At 51.9% G+C, this 21,489-nt stretch overlaps 7 protein-coding genes across 7 annotated transcripts; 1 reads left to right on the forward strand and 6 right to left on the reverse strand.

Annotated features, from left to right (window-relative positions):
- Window positions 1-2,326: 2,326 nt before the first annotated feature.
- On the forward strand, window positions 2,327-4,840 carry BDQ94DRAFT_184706 (putative chromatin remodeling complex subunit (Rsc9); the record flags this gene model as incomplete). Its single annotated transcript, XM_026774707.1, has 3 exons — window positions 2,327-2,360; window positions 2,434-2,760; window positions 2,820-4,840. 3 exons carry the CDS (start codon window positions 2,327-2,329, stop codon window positions 4,673-4,675), a joined length of 2,217 nt encoding a protein of 738 aa, XP_026629557.1. The 3' UTR covers window positions 4,676-4,840.
- Window positions 4,841-5,360: 520 nt separating this feature from the next.
- On the reverse strand, window positions 5,361-7,978 carry BDQ94DRAFT_184710 (Zn(II)2Cys6 transcription factor). The gene is made up of 3 exons (XM_026774708.1): window positions 7,376-7,978; window positions 6,834-7,322; window positions 5,361-6,778 (listed from the first exon to the last, which is right to left on the reverse strand). The coding sequence occupies exons 1-3, from the start codon at window positions 7,841-7,843 to the stop codon at window positions 5,507-5,509; spliced, it is 2,229 nt and encodes a 742-aa protein (XP_026629558.1). The 5' UTR covers window positions 7,844-7,978; the 3' UTR covers window positions 5,361-5,506.
- A 352-nt stretch (window positions 7,979-8,330) lies between these two features.
- On the reverse strand, window positions 8,331-10,751 carry BDQ94DRAFT_137991 (stromal membrane-associated protein). The gene is made up of 5 exons (XM_026765159.1): window positions 10,577-10,751; window positions 10,287-10,455; window positions 10,184-10,228; window positions 10,012-10,114; window positions 8,331-9,954 (listed from the first exon to the last, which is right to left on the reverse strand). Exons 1-5 carry the CDS (start codon window positions 10,683-10,685, stop codon window positions 8,650-8,652), a joined length of 1,731 nt encoding a protein of 576 aa, XP_026629559.1. The 5' UTR covers window positions 10,686-10,751; the 3' UTR covers window positions 8,331-8,649.
- A 62-nt stretch (window positions 10,752-10,813) lies between these two features.
- On the reverse strand, window positions 10,814-11,865 carry BDQ94DRAFT_137992 (peptide-methionine (R)-S-oxide reductase). Its single transcript, XM_026765160.1, has 2 exons — window positions 11,526-11,865; window positions 10,814-11,422 (listed from the first exon to the last, which is right to left on the reverse strand). Exons 1-2 carry the CDS (start codon window positions 11,767-11,769, stop codon window positions 11,061-11,063), a joined length of 606 nt encoding a protein of 201 aa, XP_026629560.1. The 5' UTR covers window positions 11,770-11,865; the 3' UTR covers window positions 10,814-11,060.
- A 7-nt stretch (window positions 11,866-11,872) lies between these two features.
- Window positions 11,873-14,401, reverse strand: BDQ94DRAFT_137996 (Smr domain protein). Its single transcript, XM_026765161.1, has 2 exons — window positions 13,913-14,401; window positions 11,873-13,810 (listed from the first exon to the last, which is right to left on the reverse strand). The coding sequence occupies exons 1-2, from the start codon at window positions 14,117-14,119 to the stop codon at window positions 12,227-12,229; spliced, it is 1,791 nt and encodes a 596-aa protein (XP_026629561.1). The 5' UTR covers window positions 14,120-14,401; the 3' UTR covers window positions 11,873-12,226.
- A 925-nt stretch (window positions 14,402-15,326) lies between these two features.
- BDQ94DRAFT_114423 (putative alanine aminotransferase) lies at window positions 15,327-17,566 on the reverse strand. Its single transcript, XM_026763632.1, has 3 exons — window positions 17,270-17,566; window positions 15,782-17,022; window positions 15,327-15,723 (listed from the first exon to the last, which is right to left on the reverse strand). Exons 1-3 carry the CDS (start codon window positions 17,421-17,423, stop codon window positions 15,469-15,471), a joined length of 1,650 nt encoding a protein of 549 aa, XP_026629562.1. The 5' UTR covers window positions 17,424-17,566; the 3' UTR covers window positions 15,327-15,468.
- A 505-nt stretch (window positions 17,567-18,071) lies between these two features.
- On the reverse strand, window positions 18,072-20,059 carry BDQ94DRAFT_114427 (proteasome regulatory particle lid subunit RPN7). Its single transcript, XM_026763633.1, has 3 exons — window positions 19,406-20,059; window positions 18,491-19,317; window positions 18,072-18,435 (listed from the first exon to the last, which is right to left on the reverse strand). Exons 1-3 carry the CDS (start codon window positions 19,850-19,852, stop codon window positions 18,243-18,245), a joined length of 1,467 nt encoding a protein of 488 aa, XP_026629563.1. The 5' UTR covers window positions 19,853-20,059; the 3' UTR covers window positions 18,072-18,242.
- Between the last annotated feature and the right edge of the window lie 1,430 nt (window positions 20,060-21,489).

A 21,489-nucleotide genomic window follows, 5' to 3' on the forward strand; every position in this document is an offset into this window, starting at 1 on the left:
ATGGAAGAATTCTCCGTGGTGGTATGTCTATCTCTGGTTCGAGAAGACGCTCAGCAGCTGACGAGCTGAACGGTCTCGTGGTCATTTTGTCGGAGTTCCTCACGTCCTTCCGGTCGACTGCTGGGGCGTGTTGGAGATGTGTCTGTGCTATTGACAGGGCATTTTGATCTTTGCTCCCTCTAGCACAGGTGGTATCACTTGTTTGAGTAGTGCTCCAAGACGTAGATGGTAATGAGTTGCCTGTTAGTGTCAGATATCTAGCACTGCGCCAATGACGTTGGAAAACCCACAAGCTGTAACGCTAGATGACGAACCTGATGCACTGGTGGTTGATGGGCGTTGGAGAGTAGTAGCACTCACGGGCTCGGATGGACCTGACATACTACTCAACACATATGGAGGTTCTCTGATCATAGATGTCCCTTCGATCGATCCCAAGCTCCACTGTGATGAGGTCAGTTTGCGCATGTACCCGACGCTAGGCTCTGACACTGGACACCCTATTTCCCCAAGTATAGACAACGCGGTGTAGTAGTCGGGGTCAAAGGTGAACTTGATCTGGAATCGGCGAACCTATGATGATGTTGGTTACGAATCAGTCTCGATAGTATATCATCATACCGTATTTCCCCGTGGATATTTCACTGCAAGACACGGTGGCTTCACGACTACTGCGAATATTGGCTTGGAAATTGCGTTTTGACTCGACCGGCTTATATTTCCGGCTTCAATGATGAAGTGAGTAAGGTCAATCTCTTCCTGATGATTGCTCTGATTAGCACATAATTTTCTTCTGTTCCAATTCCCCGGATGAGGATTACCAGGCTGTCATGGACACGAAGGACCTTCAATAGTACTCTGTCTGGGGTGAAGCTTGTCATTGTACGCTTTTCGAATATAGCGGTCAAATCTCCGTTTCCCATTATATGGCTCCAGTTGAGAGGGCCCCTGTGAGTAAGCGATGTAGTTGTATGGGAGAATTTGGCTAAGGATAGACGAGTGAGGACGGTTGAATCGGGAGTTTGTTGGGTCAGGCTTTGCATCATGGGACTGGGATGTGAATATGGAATGACAAGAACAATTTATGCTGATGTTAATGTGATATATAATAGAATTATATGATAGACAGACTTTGGTGGCAGATATGAAGGGGTGGATGAGGGGGTACTATATAGAGCAGGTGACTGGAGGCTAGGCCTAATATCGTCAACACCGGTAACGCACATCTTTACAGAAAACCATAGTATCAGATATCGGATAATAAAGGTCATAGTAAACTTGAGGAAATTGTTCAGCAATTGGTAGGGAGTCAGATATTGGTGAGTGCGCTACTTTGACACATAGTTCAATTTTCACATGTAGATACTACCAGGTTTCGGTTAATGGGCTCATCAGTAGGCAGATGCATGCGATATAAGAAACCAAAGTTAGCACAGTCTCCTACACTGGAGGTTGAAATAAGGAAGAACAAGTGAAATCGACCAATGCAAGCCAGGATGATCGACGAACCCCGATCTACAGGTATAGCGGGTGCCTGATATATGTGGTGGCGATTCAGGCACTCCATTGTGGTGGGCATTACTCATCCCGCCAAACCAGACAAACATGACCGGGAACGGGCATTCCGGAACAACCAAGACTCCGGCCACGCGCCTGAGGCCAGAAGGAGCAGCGCGGACTTTTGCCCTGCGGATGAACGACGGACGGATCGATCGCAGGATCAGCTTGTCTTCATATTTACGCTGCGCCCTCTCTCCCCCGGCTTTCGACAAAGGAATTGACGCCTGTTTCCGGGTTATATCTGTCGCTGCTACTCTTCGATCATCCGCGCAGTGGCTCTTTTGATTGAATTCCAGAGCGCTTCTCACGCGAACGTCTGTTGTTGTCCCGTCGTCGCATCCTCTCTGGTTTCAAATAGGCAGTTCTCCGATAGCTTCATATCGCGACCCAGCTTTCAGCCCGTCACCGGAAAGCATCCCTCGAACCCAGCTGGCGAACAAACTCCTCGAAACACGACGAAATACCGATTTACGCCAACATACTCCGATCGTCTTAGAAAGGGAATTCGGAACGATATTCCAAAAAGACAAGAAAACGGCCTTCGAGAAACGGAGCATTTTCGAGTCCAACCTTTTTTGGCGCGTCCAGTAACGAGGTCTCGCGCTTCTTTTGCGGAAGGTGCCCTTGATCAATAGACTGGGTCCGTTGGGTCGACCTTGGTCTTTCTCAGAGGTATTCCAGGGCGCCCTACAGAACCGGTTATCCCCTTCGAAGGCGCGGAGCGATACACTCAATCGGTTTTTGGCGTGCTCGAGTCAAAGCCAACATGTCTTCCCAAACCCCCCGCACGTCCCTCCGAGGTAAGTGCTATCACCCTCATTTTGCCTGTGTCACTCGCGTCTTTGTTGGACGACCAGTGCTAACCGTCCGTAGAGGGCTTGCGGCAGGCTCCCAAGGCCAATCAACCATTCATTCCCGATACTGCTCCGGTTCGGCGCTCACACCACAACTCAAATCAATCACCTCAGCCAAGCTCGATGTCACAAACGCATTCGAATTCCCCCGCGCCCAACTCAAACAATTCACATCTACCCACGGAGGGCTGGGACGGCAAAGAGCAGAAAGTACCTATGAACACACGCGAAGTAGCAACCCCAGGCAACAGGCCGGGCCTCTTTCTCACCGTACCGGGCAAAGTGGCTAAACAACCTGATTTCTACGACCCTTACTTTCCCCTCAGATACCTCGAGGTCCCCAAGTGTGCGTAGGCCTTTGCAGCAACCCATGATTATGACGATAATACCACTGACACGCTATAGCGGACCATATCTATAAGCGCGCCCACTACGGCCTGCAATCTGGTATATCAGATGAGGTCGATTTCGCTCTGTACCATCTTGTTCAGATTTCCAACCAGCGCTGGGACAAATTCAAGTTCGAGGGTTTCCCTTTGCTGGCCGAAACTCTGATGGAAAAAGCCATTGATGTCTCCATAATATGCACAGGCGTAAAATGGGAACTTCAGTACGAATACCGCCATCCTATGGAGCGTGTTAATGTCCTCAACTCGCTACATGGAACACGCGATTTGCTCGAGAGGATCAAGAGAATTCCCGTCACTCTGCCAAGTGATACTCTCGAAACGCACGAGTTCAACCACCGTCTACGGAATGTCAAAGAAGCTACCCTGGTTCTCCGGAACATGGTTCTACTCCCAGATAACGCGTTCTATGTCTCACGTTATGCGAAGGGACTTTTGAGGGACTTCCTGGTCATACTGCTCAATCTTCCCAACCAGCCTCGCCTCAACGAAATCAAGAACGATGCGTTAGACATTGCGGAAGAGGTTACCAAGTTCATGAGGACCGACCCTGAAGACCCGCTTTGGATCTCTCTCCTCCACTGCCTCGAGTCCCCAGATCGTGCCCACGTCGTCCGGGCGCTCTGGGCGCTCACCCATTTCTCCACTGAAATCAACGATTCTGAGGGTAACCAAGCCTTGGAACGCATGCCTAAACAATCCCTGCAACAGATGTACTTCCACACGCTTCTGGACTTGGACAAGGATATCCTCAGCGGAGCGTTGGACTTTTGGTACCAGTACACGCTTTCCCGCGAGAACATCGAGACCATGCTTGACATCTTCGACTTCCCAAGCGTGTTCGTTCCGCGAATGATCGCCTTATTAACCCATGAAGCGCGTCCCAGCAAGAAAGAGACAGTTCTGCAAGAGGAGAAAGTCGCACCGCCGCCATCCGAGATCCCTCGTGTGCCGGCAGAACTACTGAAAGATCTCATGGAGCTACAAGAGCCGGAACGTAGCTCACGCTGGCTGCGTTGTTGCTTCGTTGAGGATGCAGAATGCGAAATTACTCAAATAGCTCTGTGGCAGGCATACCAGAGCCGATTTGCAGACCCCCGTGTTCCGGGTGGTGGTGTCCTCCCTGCCGCCGAATTCATTAAGAATGTCAGCACGACATTCACCAATGCGCAAGCGCAGGTCATCAACGGCCCTGGCGCGGCGACTCGCTTTATCATCAAGGGCATCCGTCCGTTAGAAACAGCCTACACCTTCCAGGGATTCCCCTACCAATATTGCAAATGGGCCGACAACTCGAAGCCCACCAAAACCTGCCAGCGCGCTTTCACTACTCCTACCGACCTGCGCAACCATGTTTTCGCCGACCACATGGAGCTCAAGCCTACGGACACGCCAGGCCACTACAATCTGGACAATGCCGAATCCCCGATTCACACGTGCCTCTGGGATAACTGCACCCGGTTCCGTTCTTCCGGCCCCAGCAACAATACCGCCATGGTAGCGGGTCATGTGGCATCACACCTGCCTGAAGAGCGCCCTGCTGATGCAGAACCCCCGATCTCCAAGCGCGCTGTACTTCAAGAGCGGATCGTCCGCAAATGGTTCTACATGGATACGCCGGTCAATGAGAGAGCCGAACCCTTCGGTGTGGCCTACAAGGCGGCGTTGGTGCTGCGCAATATCGCCCGGAACTTACCGACCGGCATGGCTCAGAAATACAATGGCCTCTCGTGGAAGAAAGCCGTATTCCTCAGTCACCGGCCGAAGATTGTGGAAACGTGGGACCGTAACCGGTCGCTGCGTAAGGAACTCACTGAGTTGATTATGATAATAGAGAAAGAGGATTACTATTGAAAAATGAACACGTGACATGGGGGCTGCATGCAGTAAGCAGCGAGCCTCGAGCAACGAACGAACTTTCATGTTATCATCTTCTTCATCATCATCATGATCATCTGGCTGACTATTGCATTGCTGAGTTTTCAGTTCATTTCCTTTTACTTTTACTTTGATATATTGTTGTACAAATACCCTGGAATTTTCCTTTTATTTTCTTTTTTTCTCTTCGTGCGATGGTGTGGTGAACTCTTTCCAGTTCAAAACTATTTCCCTTTCCCCGAGCGGGGGGTATACTGAGTCCCAATAAAGTCTCCTTCCTACCTGTTCGTTGTGTATGGTAGTAGTCAGGGCATGACGTTTTGGAGAGTGGAGTTTGATATGATATTCATCCTATTTTCTTGTAACGGTGGTGAGAGGGGAGCTTGATCGGCAATCTGACATGAATTAGGCGTCCGGAATGGGATGGCGGAGGATTGATTGATTGGTGATGGTAGAACTGGTGATGGGGCTGTTGTGTTATCCCGGTTTTTCTTTTCTTTTCTTTTAAGCTTCATTCACAGTATTCTCGTTTCGCTCGCGCAGTCCTTGCTGCTGCATGCCTAGGTTCGACGAGTGTATGATAGGCGGGAGTAGTAGGTTAGGTTGGGTTAGGTAACGGGGTGGTGGGATTAGTTTAATGCTTCCCACAATGACCTTCTTAGACCGAATGTGTGCCATTTGCACGGCTCAGGTTTCATTCCCTCATCATTATATGTTCCCACGTAGTTGTACTCCCTTCGTATATCTATCCTCCGGCTTAAATAGATCGATAGAAAGGAAGATAGGGTGGGTGATTCAGATCAACATTCACCGGTTAATCTCCGGATCATCAACATTCACATAGAAATCCGCAACAAAGTTCTCGTAATTCGCCCACGCCATCTGCATACTTCCTAGTCCTGGACCCGTGTAGCTGAAATCCACCGCGTCCCAGACATTCGGCCACGCAGACGCAGCGACTGCCGCTGCCGCTGCCGCACCATCAAGACTACTGTTCTCAGGTGTGTGCATGAAGTTTTGCGTGTCTATCTGCATAGCCATAGACGGTTGCTGCTCCTGCTCCTTCTGCTGTTGCTGGATAGATAAATCCAGTGGAGAAAACTGCTCTGAGCTGATAGCCGAACCAGGATTGAGGTTGGATGAAGAAGGACCAGAGCCAGTGCCGGAAGAAATAGTAGTAGATGTAGAAAGCAGCTCCCTCCGCCTATCCTTCGCCCTATCCATTAGCTTCACCATAGGTTTCCACAGCATCCCCCGTTGCGAATCAGCAATTATTCTTCCCAGATGTTGGAATGTATACTCGACCGGATCCCAGAAGCGTTCCATGACGGCTTTGTCGTCGCAGACGCAGAGTTCCGCCAGCGCAACAGCCAGACTATGCCATGGTGGGAAGGCGAATTCGATCCATTTGTAGGTAGTGAAACGGGGATCTGAGCGGAGACGATGCGAGGTAGTGAGCACGTTGACGGCGAATTCGAGGAGACGGTCGCCACGGACGAGGGGCGGAGTGAAGTTTGGGGCGCGTTGGAGGGGTCGCAGGGTGATGAGTTGCATTGAGGCGTGGGTGCATTCTGCTACGGCTGTTGTGAGCCAATGTAGGGAATTTGTAGTGGGGGAGGCGTGGGCGAGGAGTTTGGAGACGGAGTGTTGGAATTCGAGGACGAGTTGTTGGCGGATGGCGAGCGTGTTGATGGAAGGTTCCATGAAGTCGGAGAAGTTGAGCGATCGGGTTACGTATTGAGCTTTACGGACCATCATTGTGAAGGTCATGTCTGTGAAGCCCGGGGAGTCGGGTGGATTTGAGGTCATGGTTGGGCTTATGTCAATGTCGTTGACGTTTGCTGGCGGGTGGGATTCTAGCCAGGCGGCTTGCATCATTGGCTCGGAGGCGCGGTCCATTGATGCTTGGACGTCGAGGAAGCCGATGGCAAGCCAGACACGGCGCCGTAGTTCGCGCTCGAAGGGGGTTACGTGGAATGGAGGGTCGGGGATGTGGAGGGAGAGAGCTTGCGCGATGCGTAGGGCCATGCTGAGCATTGTCCACATGCGGCGGCTTTGGTCTTGGGAGCGGAGGGCAAGCTGGAATGGAAGGGTTAGTGGTATGGGTGTAAACAGCGCGGGAGAAAGAACGTACAAGGAAGAGGACGTAGGCTTGTAGGACGGTGAGGTCGTTGGTGGTGATGAAGTCTGCTCGGGCGAGTGCTGCTTCGGCTTCTTTTTGGTACTTTGCTACCATGGATGACTTGGGGATGCCGAAGCAGCGCATGCTCTCTTCGTCGTGGAGACTGCATGAGGCGGCGAAGTACACAGCGTATGCCAGAGCAGTCGGGGCCAGATGTCCTGGCTCATAGTCCAGGTAGGGCTTTCCATCCACGAGGAATTCCTTCACCGAGGGCCTGTGGAGGATCTTGCAGAGCGGGTCTACCCTGTGCATGAATATACAACATAGCTGCTGATGGGCAGGCGAGGGGCCCGGAGAATTGCTGTTTGTAGAGTCATTACCACTTGCCATGGAGAAAAGTCGACGGTAGTTGATTAGGTTGCTGTTCTCAGCATTACGGTGGTCTTCCTTTGAACCACTTTGCTCACTGGGATGTACATCCGGCACCTGTCCAGGAGTTAACTAAGTAAATCAGATTACTGGGTACGTGTAGTCAAGTTTAGCCATGGGCTCACCTCATTCAGGAGACTAGCCCAGAACGAAGACCCCAAATACGTATCAGGAGTCCGAACACGACCGGGCTGCGAGTCATCGTCATCGCCATGCTCTCCATCCGACGAGCCAACCTGTGAGCCTTCATCGACAGCAGCAGCTAGAATAGCCCGAGCGGAGGCCTGACTGCCCCCGCGAGCAAGTTCACGGATGATGCTTTCCAGCTTTGAAACACGGTCCTTCAGGTTCGCATCCTGGTCGCCTGGTCGCTCCGTTGCTGGTCTGCCGGATCTGCCGCGTGGCAGACGTGCCCGTTCAACGGGAACGCATCTCGTTCCGAGACGCTGGCAGTTCGTGCATGGGTTGAGCTTGTCGCATTTGACTTTGCGCTGCCGACAGGTTTCACAGCTCAGACGCACTTTGGGCTTGTTAGTGGAGTGCGCGGACGGAACGTTGCCTGCTTCGTCTGCTGTCTGATCGGGATGATTCATTATTATATGGGCCAACTTTGTGCGAGTGGCCGGTCAAATGGGAAATCATAGACTGCTATTTGAAGTTTACAAAGGCCGAACATGGCTCATTACTGCGAGCCTGGATGAAGAGGTTGATCAATTGAAGGAGCAGACATTTTGGAGAGTGACACGAGATAAGCCGAAGAGCAAAAGGAAGAAGAAGGTAGGATGGATGATTCCTATTGGGCCCAATCCATGGGATGGATCGCCCGTGGCGGCCTCAGGACCCACAATTTCTGCCCTGCGCTTCATTCAAAACTACAATCTACTCTTCTATTTGCTTTGTATGCCTCGGCAAATGTGGTAGTGACATAAACTTGATGATGATGATAGAGATAAATGACAAGCTATCAATTAGGCATCCAGGTATTATCAATCATCGTGCTTGTGCGGGTCCCCAGCATCGACTGAGCGCCCACACATCTACAACAGCAACTACAGCCATCCAACACCGAGTCTAAAGTGTGTCGTAAATATGCAAGGATGCATTGGGAATAAATGACACGTATGGCATGACTACATTAAAGTATGGACCCGTAACCCCACCCATTTTACAATCCGAACCCAATGTCCATCCCTAGGCATGCGTGAGAAAGGAAAGGAAAAAGAGAAAAAGCACGGCACCAAAGCAGAGAATAGGAGACAAGCAAGGAGAAAGCGGCTACAATGGATAAGAACGGAATAGAAATGAAATGACATTAGAAACCTGCCGCTCAAGTCTATTAGATAGACGATAAACACCACAAATATGTGCAAAGAGGCAAAAGCGAGATGGCGCACAGCCCTTACTCCCAAACATTAGAAAATAGATCGTCCGCTCCGCCAAACCCGCCCGCCGGCTTGGAAGGAGCATTAGTGGTGGTAGTCGTAGTGGTGGTGGTCGACGAGATGGGTGCCGCGCTGGCCCATCCGCCAAAGTCCTCATCGGCAGCGACAGTTGGGGCCGGCTTGGAACCGGCCGACAAAGCCGGAGCGCCCCAGCCCGCACCGATATCGTTGGCTGTCAGAGTGTCAGGCACCTTCATCATCGAAGCCGAAGCGGCAGGTGCTGCGGGCGCAGGTTCCGGGGTGCTCCACGCATTACCTCCCCAGGGATCAATGGTACTTGGAGGAAGCACGCTCGCAACGGAGGAGGTGGTGCTAGCCACTGATGGCTTCGGAGCCGGGGCCGGGGCGGGAGCTGGGGTAAGGTTGAAAGCAGACTTCAACTCCTGCTGCGGAGAGGTAGACGTGAATGCCGATGGAGGCGAGACTGCAGCCGGCGGGGCCGGGGCCGGCGAAGAAAGCCCGAACAAGTCGTCAGACAAGGGCGACTTAGGGGGGTTAGGCTTCGGCGGCGGAGGAGACGCAAAGCTGGTGAAACCCGCGTCCAGACCGTTCGACGAGATCGATGCGGTCCGGGACTGCGGCTTCGGCGGGGGAACAGTGGGAGAAGTGAGGCTATCAAACAGACTACCACCTCCACTTCCAACGGAGGCAGTGGGCGAAGACACTTTGGGAGCTGCTGGCGTAGACTTCATGCTGGCAAAGCTCGTCAAGTTAGCGAAAGGTGAGGGTTTCTCGGCCGGTTTAGGGGCCGGAGGGGAAGCGGACGAGGGAATGCTCAGTCCGCTGAAAGCATCGGTCAAGCCGCCCATGTTGGAGGCCGATGAACCCGGTGCGGGGGATGCCAGATCGCCAAATGAAGATGTACGCTCGTGCTGCGTCGTAGCAGGCGGGGGCTTTGAGTATAGCGAAAGAATCGACTGCTTCAGATCGGGCCTAGACATCCCGGTCGAGCCGGTGGGGGTCGAGGCCGTACTAGCTGGGCGGCTGGTAGGAGCAGGCTGAGTGCTTCCGAAGAAGTCCAGACCCAGCAACGAATCCCCGGGACGAGCCGCTGGCTTAGGAGCAGGAGCAGACTGTGGTTGCTTAGGTGGTGCCCGGGGGGTGGGTTCTGTTGTGCTAGGGCGCGCGGGAGGGGCGATATCGTCGTCGGCGAATAGATCGATGGACTGTTGCTGGCGATGGACTGCGGGTTGACTAGACGCGGCCACACGCTGAGAAGCGGAGCGTTCAATCTTCGCTTTTTCTTGAACTACTGCGAGAGGCTTTGACGACATGTGTTAGTCTCATCATATAAGGTTACACAACTCCGGATAACTTACCACGTCGTCGTCGCCAATATCCAGGGTCTTAGGATCGGGCATCGGGCCGTCCATAACCCATCGCTTGGACTCGTACTTAGTCCGGATGAAGTTCTCAATTTTCCTGTTCAAGGCATCCACTTAGCCATGACGCTATGATATTGACCAATATGCGGGGAAGTTATCCACTTACGCTTCCGAGGGGACGTGACCGGGTGCCAGTTTCGCTTCCCAATATCTGCCATGGACAATGAGCTTAAAGCCTGAATACACCCAAAATGCCATGAGATACTAACTTGTTGGCCCTAGCATTTCCCCATCTTACGACACTCTGAAGTTGTTCATCCGTCCATGAGTCGAGGTCGACTGACTTCACCCGACTAATATGGGTGCCCATGCCGCGATGAATGCCCGAGCAACGGATACAGATGAAGATGCCCAGGTTCCATGATGCCCATCTAGGATCTAAGAAGAAATTTATTAGCCAGCGATCGCATAATACACCAGATCATTCACATTGAACGAGGTCTGTGGTGCCAAAACACAACAGGCGTAGGTTTGGAGTTATCCGCGGGGAGTCACTAACGCTTATTGCGCTTGCAATCGGCACATATCTTGTTTTGTTCGAGTTTCAGCAGACTCTTAATGATCTGCTGGTTCTGAGCAGCCTGGGACGGCGTAGCACGTCGAGACATCACAGCTAGGGACGCAGTCCGAGTCGAATTACCAGGGAATGCAACCGGAGAGGAGAGAAAGGAGACGCAATAATAAAGGGGAGTTGAAACGGAGAGACGTCAAGGGCCACCAAGTGGCGGGTTGCGGTGTCTTGTTGGCCTCAGGCATAATAATTTTGTAGGCGGTGGGTTGACCTCCGACCGGCCAGCGGCACGTGCCAGCGATGCCGTTTGATCTAGATTGATTGCCTTTGATTGATTGTATGAGAGTTACCAGTGTCGCAGACAAACAGCGACGATCATCATCTTCTTCATCTTCTTCTCATTTCTTCATCTCTTCGTCATACAACTACAGTACTCTACACCGAAACTTCCCCATTTACCTTCCCACCCCTTTTAGTTCCCCTGACCTTCATCCTCCTTAAACCGCAAACTAACACTATTCACACAATGCCTCTCATCCGTGGGAGTCGAATATCCCTCTCCCTTAAACACATGTCCCAAATGTCCCCCACAGTTGCTACACACAATCTCCGTCCGTTCCATTCCGAACGACCGATCCGTATGTCTTGTAACCGCTCCGGGGATGGAATCAAAGTACGCAGGCCATCCACATCCTGACTTGAATTTATGTGTTGCCTTGTACAACGGCGCGTTGCATCCCGCGCAGTTATAGACTCCCTGGGAAGGGTAGTGGGAATCGTATTCGCCCGTGAAGGGTCGCTCCGTGCCCTTTTGGCGGAGGATTCGGAATTGCTCTTTTATTGACTTTGGTTAGTTCTTTTCATACCAATAGAAAGCTAACACCGTGGAGCAGATGAGGGGCAAGTAGGTAGAAAATGAGAATAAAGGCATACATACCAGGACTTAGCACGGCTTGCCATGCATCATCACTGCGCTGGTCGGGATAGGACATGTTGTTAGACTGGGAGTCGGATTTCGCGCTAGATCCGAATAATGCGCCTAGGAAGGGGATCGTGGGACCGGCTTTGAGGACAGTTGCGCTGGGGATGGGGAGAGGAGGTCGCTGGAGGGCTCGGACGGAGTGCGATCGGAGGGGTAGTGTGATGGTGCGGAGGGCGGGGATCAGGCCCTGGAAGCGCATCGGGGTGTGAATTGATATGGAACGAATTAGTGGGAGATAGCAGATAGGTATGACATTTAGTCACTGACAACAAGAGAGTCTCAAGGAAGAATAGTGAAGGAAGGTTAGTTAGTCGCTTTGATTGAAGGTCGCCGCTGAAGCTTTGATTTGCTTGGGCTTTTACGTCATCCGGACGGAAACACCAAATCTCCCTATCAGCTATCTTTTCTTATATCAATATCGCCTACGATCTATAGAGCACCAGAAGCTAACCTTGTCTTCATCAGATCATCATGAGAATGCCTGTCTTCAAGTCCTGTATGCATGTATGTACAGCAGATGTTATGTACATATAATGTCTAGCAAAAGCGCTCCTTCTAGATTCGCTCTCTCTACATGAACGCCTCCGGGTATCTCGTATGCATCAGCCGCTAAATGGGGACATCAAAAGGGCAACCAAAATCCATCATGCCATGCATCAGCGACGTCGGACAACTCCAACGACGGTCAAAACTCCGGCACCAATCTCCACCCTCCAGCCTTCTCGGGCCAGCATCTTTGCAACAGCCGGGCCCAAGCGTGAAGTACCATCATGACTATGCCGTCCAAGCCCAGTTACAATGCGATAGCCACCCTGAATAGGATCTCTAGCTCCACTTCCACGCGAATATTTGGCATCGCCTAGAGAGTCCCACCATTCCGACACCCGCTCGCTAGCGATCCGCACTGCATCCTGTACAGATACACCATGCAGATCCAGCGAGTTCCATGTAGACTGTGTGTCTACCAGGGCATCGGCGGCAGCAGCGGCATTGCGTTTGGCGCGTTCCAAGTGGTCTCGTCCTACTGCGGAGTAGTAGGCAGCCGCACCTCCCATCAACCGATCTGATTTACCGCGCCGATATGCTACCGATGCTTTTGACAGTGCCTCAGCACCAGCTGCAAAATGCACGCCTGCTGCACTTCTTGCTCGGTTGAGGTCTCGGGTGACCGGCGCAGCGCCTCGTTTCGGAATCTCCTCGTCAACGTCCACTGGTGGGGGTGCTGTGGTGATCTTGATTATCTCAGTTATGGACGGAGCCACGGGGCTTGTCAGCATAGCCGCCGCGAGCTCACTGGCGGCTGATACAGAACTTCTCGTGATTTTAAGCAAGCCGGCAAATGTGAGCGGTGGCACCGACGGAAATTCTTGCGTAAGCTCGGCCACTTGCGTAACCGTCACCGGATCCTCATCGATCTGCTTCTTAGGGGCGTGTGTATCGGCAAGAGCCCTGATTGTAGCAGGAAGTGAGGCCCCATTAGCGTGATAAGTTGAGCGGACGGTCTCCTTTTTCAGTATCGCCGAGGTTCGCGCATGAATGAACTCAACATCCTTTCCCGCAGCATCCCACTTGTTCGTTGTATTCTCGAAACTAGCCTCAGGACTCATGGATGATAGGACCTCTTGTCTTCGGCCATTCTTGTTCTTGGGTTTACGCTTACGAGCTTGCTTCTTGCTTGCTCCCGGGTCATCAAAGCCATCCACCCCCTTAGGGACAGTGACCACCCCGTCCTCATCAGGTACTTGCTCATCAAAGAACGACAAGTTGAGAAGGACGTCCATCGAGCGATCAATGTCCCCATTAGACTTCTTCAACGTGTGCTGGATGGTAAACCGGTCAACTGACGGGAACATCTCAGTCAAATAGCCGATCTTATCCTCTTCATTCGCTCCGGATAGATGGAGAGACCCTTCCGGTCCAATAGTATACGAGACATGGTCCCTGATACCGACCGAAGAGAAGCCCGACGTGAGGCTAGTGACATCTGTCTCCCGCGACCGGTCTCCCTGGGACTCACTAAGCTCAGAGGACCCATCCGCTTCTAGACCATGTCCTGCACCTAAACCGGACGTGCCGGAGGGGTCGAAGGGTAAATCCTCCTGTTCCCATGCAGACAGCCGAAGTGCATCAAGAGTCTCGCGCAGTTGGCCAAGTTGAGCAGAGTCGGTAAGGTCATAGTCGAAGGCGATGGCTGTGAGCAAGGCAGGGTCCAGAGGAGGGCAGTATGTCTTTTCCAGGTCCTACGACGCGATTCGATCTCAGCATCAGCTGTTTACATCCCGTTTGGCACCGGCCATTGCGTTTGTGTTGGCGAAGGCGCGCACAATTTTAGGCAGACTAACCTGTAGCGGACCGTCATCCTTGTCACCCATGTTCGAAATCAACGGTGTGCCAGAAGTATTTGATGTTGAGTCTTTTGAGCATGCCTTAATTAGAGGGGGTACAGGATGGCTAGTGCTTGTTTGCGACACAAGACTGCTCCCTGGCGCACTTTGTTGAGGAATTCGCGATAAGTTGCGCCTGAAGGCGGGGGTGGATGACATAATCATTTCCAATGACTTCAGAGCGATTGGACTAATGGACTATATGAATCAAAAATCGCGTGGGAGATAATAACTAGTATCTAAGCGCGTTCCATTTCCTTCGTTTATTCAAAAATCATGAGATATATCATGATATGGACGCTGTCATGCAATAACTGACAATAAGGATTATGCAGCTTCTGACTCACAATACTCACATTAGACGTCAAAGGATCATCCTTCCCTCAAGACGGCCATTTGTACTTCATGACATTATTTATCGCCCTCTGCTAATGAGAACAATATAACATAGATAAGTTACCCTCTGTCTCTGACTACATGACAGCACACCAAGTATTGGGATCTCGTTAGCGCGAGTCCAGGTATCACACTCCTAGTATACTAAACTAGAAATCCGACCTATCATCGCTCATACATCTAGAAATATTAGTAGCAAGAGTACTAGACCTCTTAAGCCACAAAGAGATATCACTAACTATCTGAAAAATTGTCTGTTCGAGCCTCTTCGCATTGCGCGACTCCATATTACGGGCCATCTTTACAATTACCTCCCACCAAATCCAATGAAACAATCTCTCCACATCGCAATGCCCGTTCGTTAGGCTTCACCCTATCTGAATACCTTACGGGTAATAATCAAGGCCTCATTCTAGCCACCCAACTAGTCTAGCTACTATGGAATCAATAGTAGAGTGATAAGTTGGTCCTGAAAACCGGGCTTAACTGACAGATTTTCCAACATATCCTAGAATCAGCTAAATACCACCCACACCACCAAGTCGTTATTACTCACTACGATGAAATCAACATATGCATAAAACCCTACTCTGAACACCCACAATCCCGCACATATTCGATCCAAAATAAACTAGAGAATATCGAGTGGATCGGCTACCCTCGGCCCCAGAATCCTTTTTCATTCACTCATCCCATCGGTTCCACTCCAGAAATCTGGGTCATTGTGTGGTGGGTGGTCTCCACTTGGACGGCAATTGATTGATGTTTGGGGATGGGCCCGTGGGGTAACTCAACGTCGATGCAAAGTGCACACTATTGAGTGAGTGAGTGATTTATTCGTTCATTAGCAAACTACTATTGCGCGAAAACTGTGACAGACAAACTTTTACTCTACTGCCTCCTGAGACACATTTACGTAAATGATGGCCGTCTGTCTTCGTTTGGGTTACTTAGTTGAGCACTCAGGGAACCGTCGGCATGTGAGGTAGACAACCGAGGAAAGTGGCAGCTTCTCGGATATTAATAGGTTTCTATTTGAAATGTCCGTCTTCTAACAAGAAAATGGTATAGCTCTATATATTCATAACGCGTGCAGCTGGTATACCTACCAGTTCTGCTTACTTGTACTTGGCCATGAACTCCGAGTGGAACTTGACAATCCGCTCAACCCAGTCGGTTCCAGGGGCCAAGAAGGTCGTACGGAAATGCAGGGTGTTCTCCTTCTGGCCGAAACCAGAGCCGGGAACGACGCAGACACCGGTGGCGTCAAGGAGACGGAGGCAGTAGAACTCGTCGGCGGCACGGTTCTCAGCCTTGGCAGCCTCGACGGCCTTGGGGGGAAGGGTGATAGTGGGGAAGAGGTACATGGCGCCCTGAAGTCATCGGTTAGTGAACTGTCCGTAGGATAATCTACTGTCCAGAGTTACATACCTGGGGCTCCTGGCATTCAACACCCTCCATGCGCTGGAAGGCTTCGTACAAAGCAAAAGCGCGCTTGCGCAGACCGTCACGAATGCCATTGTACTCCTTCTCGTACACGGCACGGCTGGGCTCACCCTCCTTGGGAGGGTTCACCATCAGCTCGACCAGGCACTGGCCGATAACCGGCGGGCAGAGCATGATGCTGACGTACTTGTAGACTTGGGCCGCAACTTCGGGGTCGAATCCGACCAGCTCAAAGTAACCACCACGGTGACCACACTCACCAACCATGCCCTTGGAGACACTGTGCAGGGAGGCCAGCTCCACGCTGTCGTACTTGCCGGGCACTTCTTGCTGCAGCTGACGGAGTCTCTTCTTAAAGGAGATGAACTCGCCAGTGAAGACGTTGGTCTGGTAGACTTCGTCCGCAATGACCACCAGCTTCTCCTCCGCAGCCAGGTCGAGCACACCCTTGATGTCTTCAGCACTGAGGGAAGCACCGGTCGGGTTACCGGGGTTGATCACAACAATGGCACGGACATCGGTGCCAGCAGCCTTGGCCTGAGCAAGGTTCTCACGGATAGCATTGACATCGGTACCCCAGGCCCTGTGCTCCTCCAGGTGGTAAGGAACGCATTGAGCGTTGAGGAGGGACAATGTAGCAGTGTAGAGAGGGTATTGAGGAATGGGCACAAGGACACCAGCACTAGGGCCATCGCAGATGACGTTCAGAAGAGTGCTCACACCGGAGGAGGCACCACCGGTCAGGTACAGGTCCTGGGGGTTGGCGGGAAATCCATCACGCTCCTCGATGAATTTGGCGACGCTGTCACGGATGATAGGGGCACCCTGGCTGTGACTGTAGGCACCGACGCTCTGGACATCGGCGAGAAGGGTCTTGGCCCGGTCAATGACATCCTGCTGGTAGCCGAACGACGTACGGAGAGCCTCGGGGTTCTCCAACAGGGAGGGATTCTCAAGAAGACTGAGGACCTGACGGAAGAAGCTGATGGGCTTCTGGTCCAGTTGCTGAGGGTTGCCAATGTTGGCGAAGATGACACTGTCGAAAGGCAACGACTTGTCTCCCTGAGCCAACTTCACACGGTATTCCTCGGCCTTGACGGCCAGCTCACCACGGACGGCATATTTGGCGGCCTTGACGTGGGGGTTGATGTTGTCCAAGTTGAGACGACCGCCGGCGGAGGCGGTCAGGGTGCGCTTAGCAGTGAGGGTAACGGTCATGGTGGACTCTGTGATGGTCGTAAGGTATATAATTAGCTAACTGACCCTTTGTAGGACAAGTGCAGAGGGTATCTGCCCGAATGGCGGAGGAGGTCCATTTGTATGGGAAGTATACGGTGGGGGACCGGATGTCACAAGATCGGGGCTGGCTGGAAGAGGCCGTCTGACAATCGGAACATGGGGGAGGGGACCACATCCAATGACCAACAGCAACGCGGGAGGGGGGAAAAGTAAAAGAAACAGAAAAAGACTCACCCCTCTGCAGAGAGCCGGCGGGTAGGACTGCCCTGGAGGAGAAATGGCGCGGGCCGTTCTGATGGCACGACAGCCAGGCACCATTCGGCCGGGAAACAGCGCATCGCAGCGGAGTTGCCCGCAGTTGAGAGGCGAGCTTAATTTGCCAGGTCATTATGTCGGCACTCTTGCTCGAATACGTCGGCCAATTGCACGATCAATCCTTCTCCACCGTGGGGGCTAGCGGGGGAGACGTCGCAACAGGGTGCTCCTTGAAGCAAAGAAAAAGGCAAGCCCGTCTGATAGGCCGACAATGCGAAGAAAGAATGCCTGATCGTGGGCCGGAAAGCAGATCCCAGACGGAGAAAAAAAGCAGAAATCCACGAGGGAAATCCCACGGGGCGGTGAGCAGATGACTCAGCTTGTTCCCCCCACTGGGTCAGGAACGGTTCCTTTCCTTTTATGGGCAGGGCATTGTCAGAAAGGGGACGATCGAGTCGATTGTATGCATTGATATCTGATCTGTCGACCGGTAAATGTGTACAGATGGGCGTCGCACTGTGTACGCTGTGGTGGCTTGAGACTAGCCGGCTGAGGACTGCGTTACACCCATGTCTGCTATGGTTGGGCCAATGAAGGCCAGTCATCCCCATGATCCCACACGCTCTCCGGAGCCTCCCGAACTTCGGCTCGGGTACGGAGTATCTACTGTTTACTAGAAAGATAGGCTCTACGACTTGCCTGGTTCTAGTCTACCATATGTCGGTGGGAATAGCTTTGGTCCACTCCCCACAATTGGCCAAATTTCCTTGAGGTCATGTTGTCTTCAGGTCATTATATGTATGATACAGCAGCCTCACGTGTCTGGACGCTCGCAGTGTCAATGGTCAACGGTGTCAAAAGATGTATAAATCACTGAGTCTCTCATCTAGCGAGTCATAAACCATGTGCGGTGAGTCAAGATCAGACCACTCCGTCCCTGGCAGAACCCCTTCTAGCTCCGTTCGCTTCCTCGCAACCGCACGGCTTGTCCGTACTTTTGCAGTTTCGTAATCAGGGCATCGCCGTGCTTCACAACATCCGCGTACTGCTTGTTCTTGTCGTCTGATCGGTTCGTCTCAATAATGCCATTGACCCGATCGATGGTGCATGCGATCCGGTTGCTGGCAATGAATTTGGCAAGATCCCTGTAGCTGTCAGTCAACACATTTCTAACCGATAATGGTCCAATGGCGGACTTACCGATCCAGATAGTCTACGGTGACGCCAAAGTCGTTGGCCATGCTGTTCAGGCCAACCACGCGATAGCTCTGCAGCAGTTGCTGGTACGCACGAAGTCTCATCTCGCGCACAAACCACGCGCGGTGTTCGTGCAAGTAACGGTCCTGGTTCAGGAAGTTGTCCTCCACGGCTGCCAGCGCTACGAAGAAATTCCGGTAGTTGCCGGTGTACAGGCTGTCTACCAGGTTTGCAAGAGGCGAAAAGTCCACGGGCGCTTCGGCTTCAGACTGGATGCCAGATCCCGCTCCCAGAGTAGTGAGGTTAACCACAGTGGTAGCCGTGGTCGGTGCCGCTCTGGTGACAGTAGCATCCTTCATCTCCTCATCCTGGGCACCTGGCCCGGAGGATATCTCGCCGGTCAGAGCAGCTAGGCGGTCCTCTCCAGGTCCGAGAATGGCCTTGATCTCGGGTGCATCCACAACCTTGGCCTTGAAGTCGACTCGCTTCAGGGATAATGAGCCCGCAAGGATCGAATAGATGACCAGGGACGAGTAGCTGCACAGTTCGTAGCTGGTGAAGGTCGATAGACTGTCCAGGAGCAGAGGGGCAGCAAGACTGTAAGAACGGATGGTGAGTAGATGTAGGCCCTTGTATGCCTTGAGGCGGTTTCTCCGGTCCCAGTCTCCTCCACTTTCAATGAGAGTATTTGCCCGCTCAATGCTCTTCTTGACAGAATGGGTATCCCCGAAGAAAAGGCCAATCCGGATTATGGCCAACATCAGGTCGATCTTGGTTCCGAGGAATGTCGTCTTCTCAAGGAGGGCCTCGTGGGATTCGATAGCTTTGTCCTGCCAGCCACGAACTGAGGTTAGCAAATCAACCATCATGCGGAGCTTATCTCGGATAGACTCCTAGCTGAAGCTTCTCAAGACATACCTTATCGCCTACACGTGCCCAGAACTCGGCGCGCTTACCCCGTGCGGCCAGCACCTCAGTTTCCCCGGCGGCTTCCTCAGCTTCATCCTCCTCCTTTTGAAAGGCTTCCAACTCCTTCCGGTTGTCTTCCACCAATGACTGGTACAGGGATTCATCCCAGGGAAAGTCTATGTTCTGAGGCGACTTCCGCGAAGCCAGCATGTTTGACGTAATCAGGGACTTGGTCGGGTGCTGGGCGACACCTTCACCAGAGTGGTTCAGAATGCCTTCAACGGGATGAGCGAGGTGTCGGTAGAATGGAGCCATCTTGTTCTCGGAGATAACATCTTGAAGTCTCTTCAATGATGTCTGTCGCACTGTTTGCGGGCATGCAGGGTTGGAGAGGTTGAAGACATGTTGGGCAAGGTTGAGATCAGGGTACTTTATGTACTGCGGATCGGACCCCATGTTGACAAAGGGGGGTGAGATATCGAGCTATGAAAGAGATGCGTATAGTCAAGTTGAAATGAAGAGGCTATGGAGCGAAGCTTGAAGGTCAAGTGAGCAGAGGGTCTGGGGTTGATGATGGATGAGGCAGATACATCACCTATGGAACGTAGCTGACCCGAGCTCAGCTGGGGAAATGTTGTTCCGGCTGCCGAAGCCGCTTCCAGGTTTCAACAGCCATTCGAACAGTTTATAGGCTGAACACCATCGAGACGTAAATAAAGTCGAGCTTATCTGGGTGAAAGACTCATTGCTAGAAAATGATGGCTCTCTGAACGTTTAGTTGATGTTTGTGGGCACTAGGGATGCTACACGTATTATATCGTTCATGAGAGCAAGCCGTCGAACACAACGCCAGCGAACACTTCTCAGCCGCTTAATTATTACGTCTGACATCCACCATTATACAACATCCTACATGTACTGATGCCGAAAAGTTATCGTCCTTTTCATTATTTCTGCAACCGTATAGGGTGGTGTTAATGACTGTGATTATGGCCAGACACCGGAAGAGCAATGGAGGATACAGTAGTAGACGTATTTATGATGCTTTCTATTGGATGTAAACCATCATCGAATGTTTGATCCTTTACAATCTTCCTGTCACCGCGGGTGTGTTGCGCGTATACTACGTACAGATGATCATCCACGGAGTTGACTGTTTTGGTGAGTTCCGTTAGTAGACTGGAGTATGATGATCTAGTTTTTGGGTGGACTGAGGACCACACGTGCGCTCACGGCAGGCTAATAACAAACGCAACTTGATCACTGGCAGCTAAACCGTGGATCGCAACTAATACCCTTTCATTGATGCTGCTGCCTTCCAGCTGGATTGCCACTCAAGGGCGAGGTCGTATGAATCAGACCTTTAATGCCTGCATGGTATTAATTCGATATAAGGTCAGTTAAGGGTGCAGTTTCCACCAGATCATTGAAGATGTGGCGGAAAGCCACATCCGACATTGGTGCTTATCATTTGCATCTAGGATAAGGCGTAGTCTACGGAATATGCACGATAATGGTCCGCTCTTAGCCTTGAGAGACGGCAAATGTGAACTAGGCTAAGTGATAATTGGGGTCTGACATGCGTACTTTGATGGCAAGGTTACCTCGGGGTACTCCGGTATCAAAGGCTGTCTGCTCACTAGTGGGATAGCGTTGTCCGCAAGTGGCTGGTAAAAGGTATCATCTCTTACCAACTAGTACACAGTATACCTCATCGATTATGGGGATTTTCTAGGCTTTGCAGCGATTCTCAGTCTTCTCGCAATAGCGTACAGTACGTGCTGCATCTAGCACGTGCTATGGGGCGAGGAAAAAAATTTTGTAGCAGACCAGACAAAGTCAACGAGGCTAAAGAATCTCGCATATGCTTCGATGAGATTCGGCTGGTCAAATCAAGACTGAGGCATCAGCGAATAACAGCACATGGAGACGGGGTGGACTACACCCTAACAGGCATAGTGCATAGTTGGGCTTGATAGGGAAGATGGGGTACTGGGATCCACTTACCTTCTTGACCCGCGGTGATACTGACGCTAAGGCTACACAGGGAGGGGCCAATACAACCTCGCCGGCCAGTTTAGCGTGGGAATGGA

Source organism: Aspergillus welwitschiae (assembly GCF_003344945.1).
Source record: "Aspergillus welwitschiae strain CBS 139.54b unplaced genomic scaffold BDQ94scaffold_6, whole genome shotgun sequence".
In the NCBI taxonomy this organism is placed as follows: Eukaryota; Fungi; Ascomycota; class Eurotiomycetes; order Eurotiales; family Aspergillaceae; genus Aspergillus; species Aspergillus welwitschiae.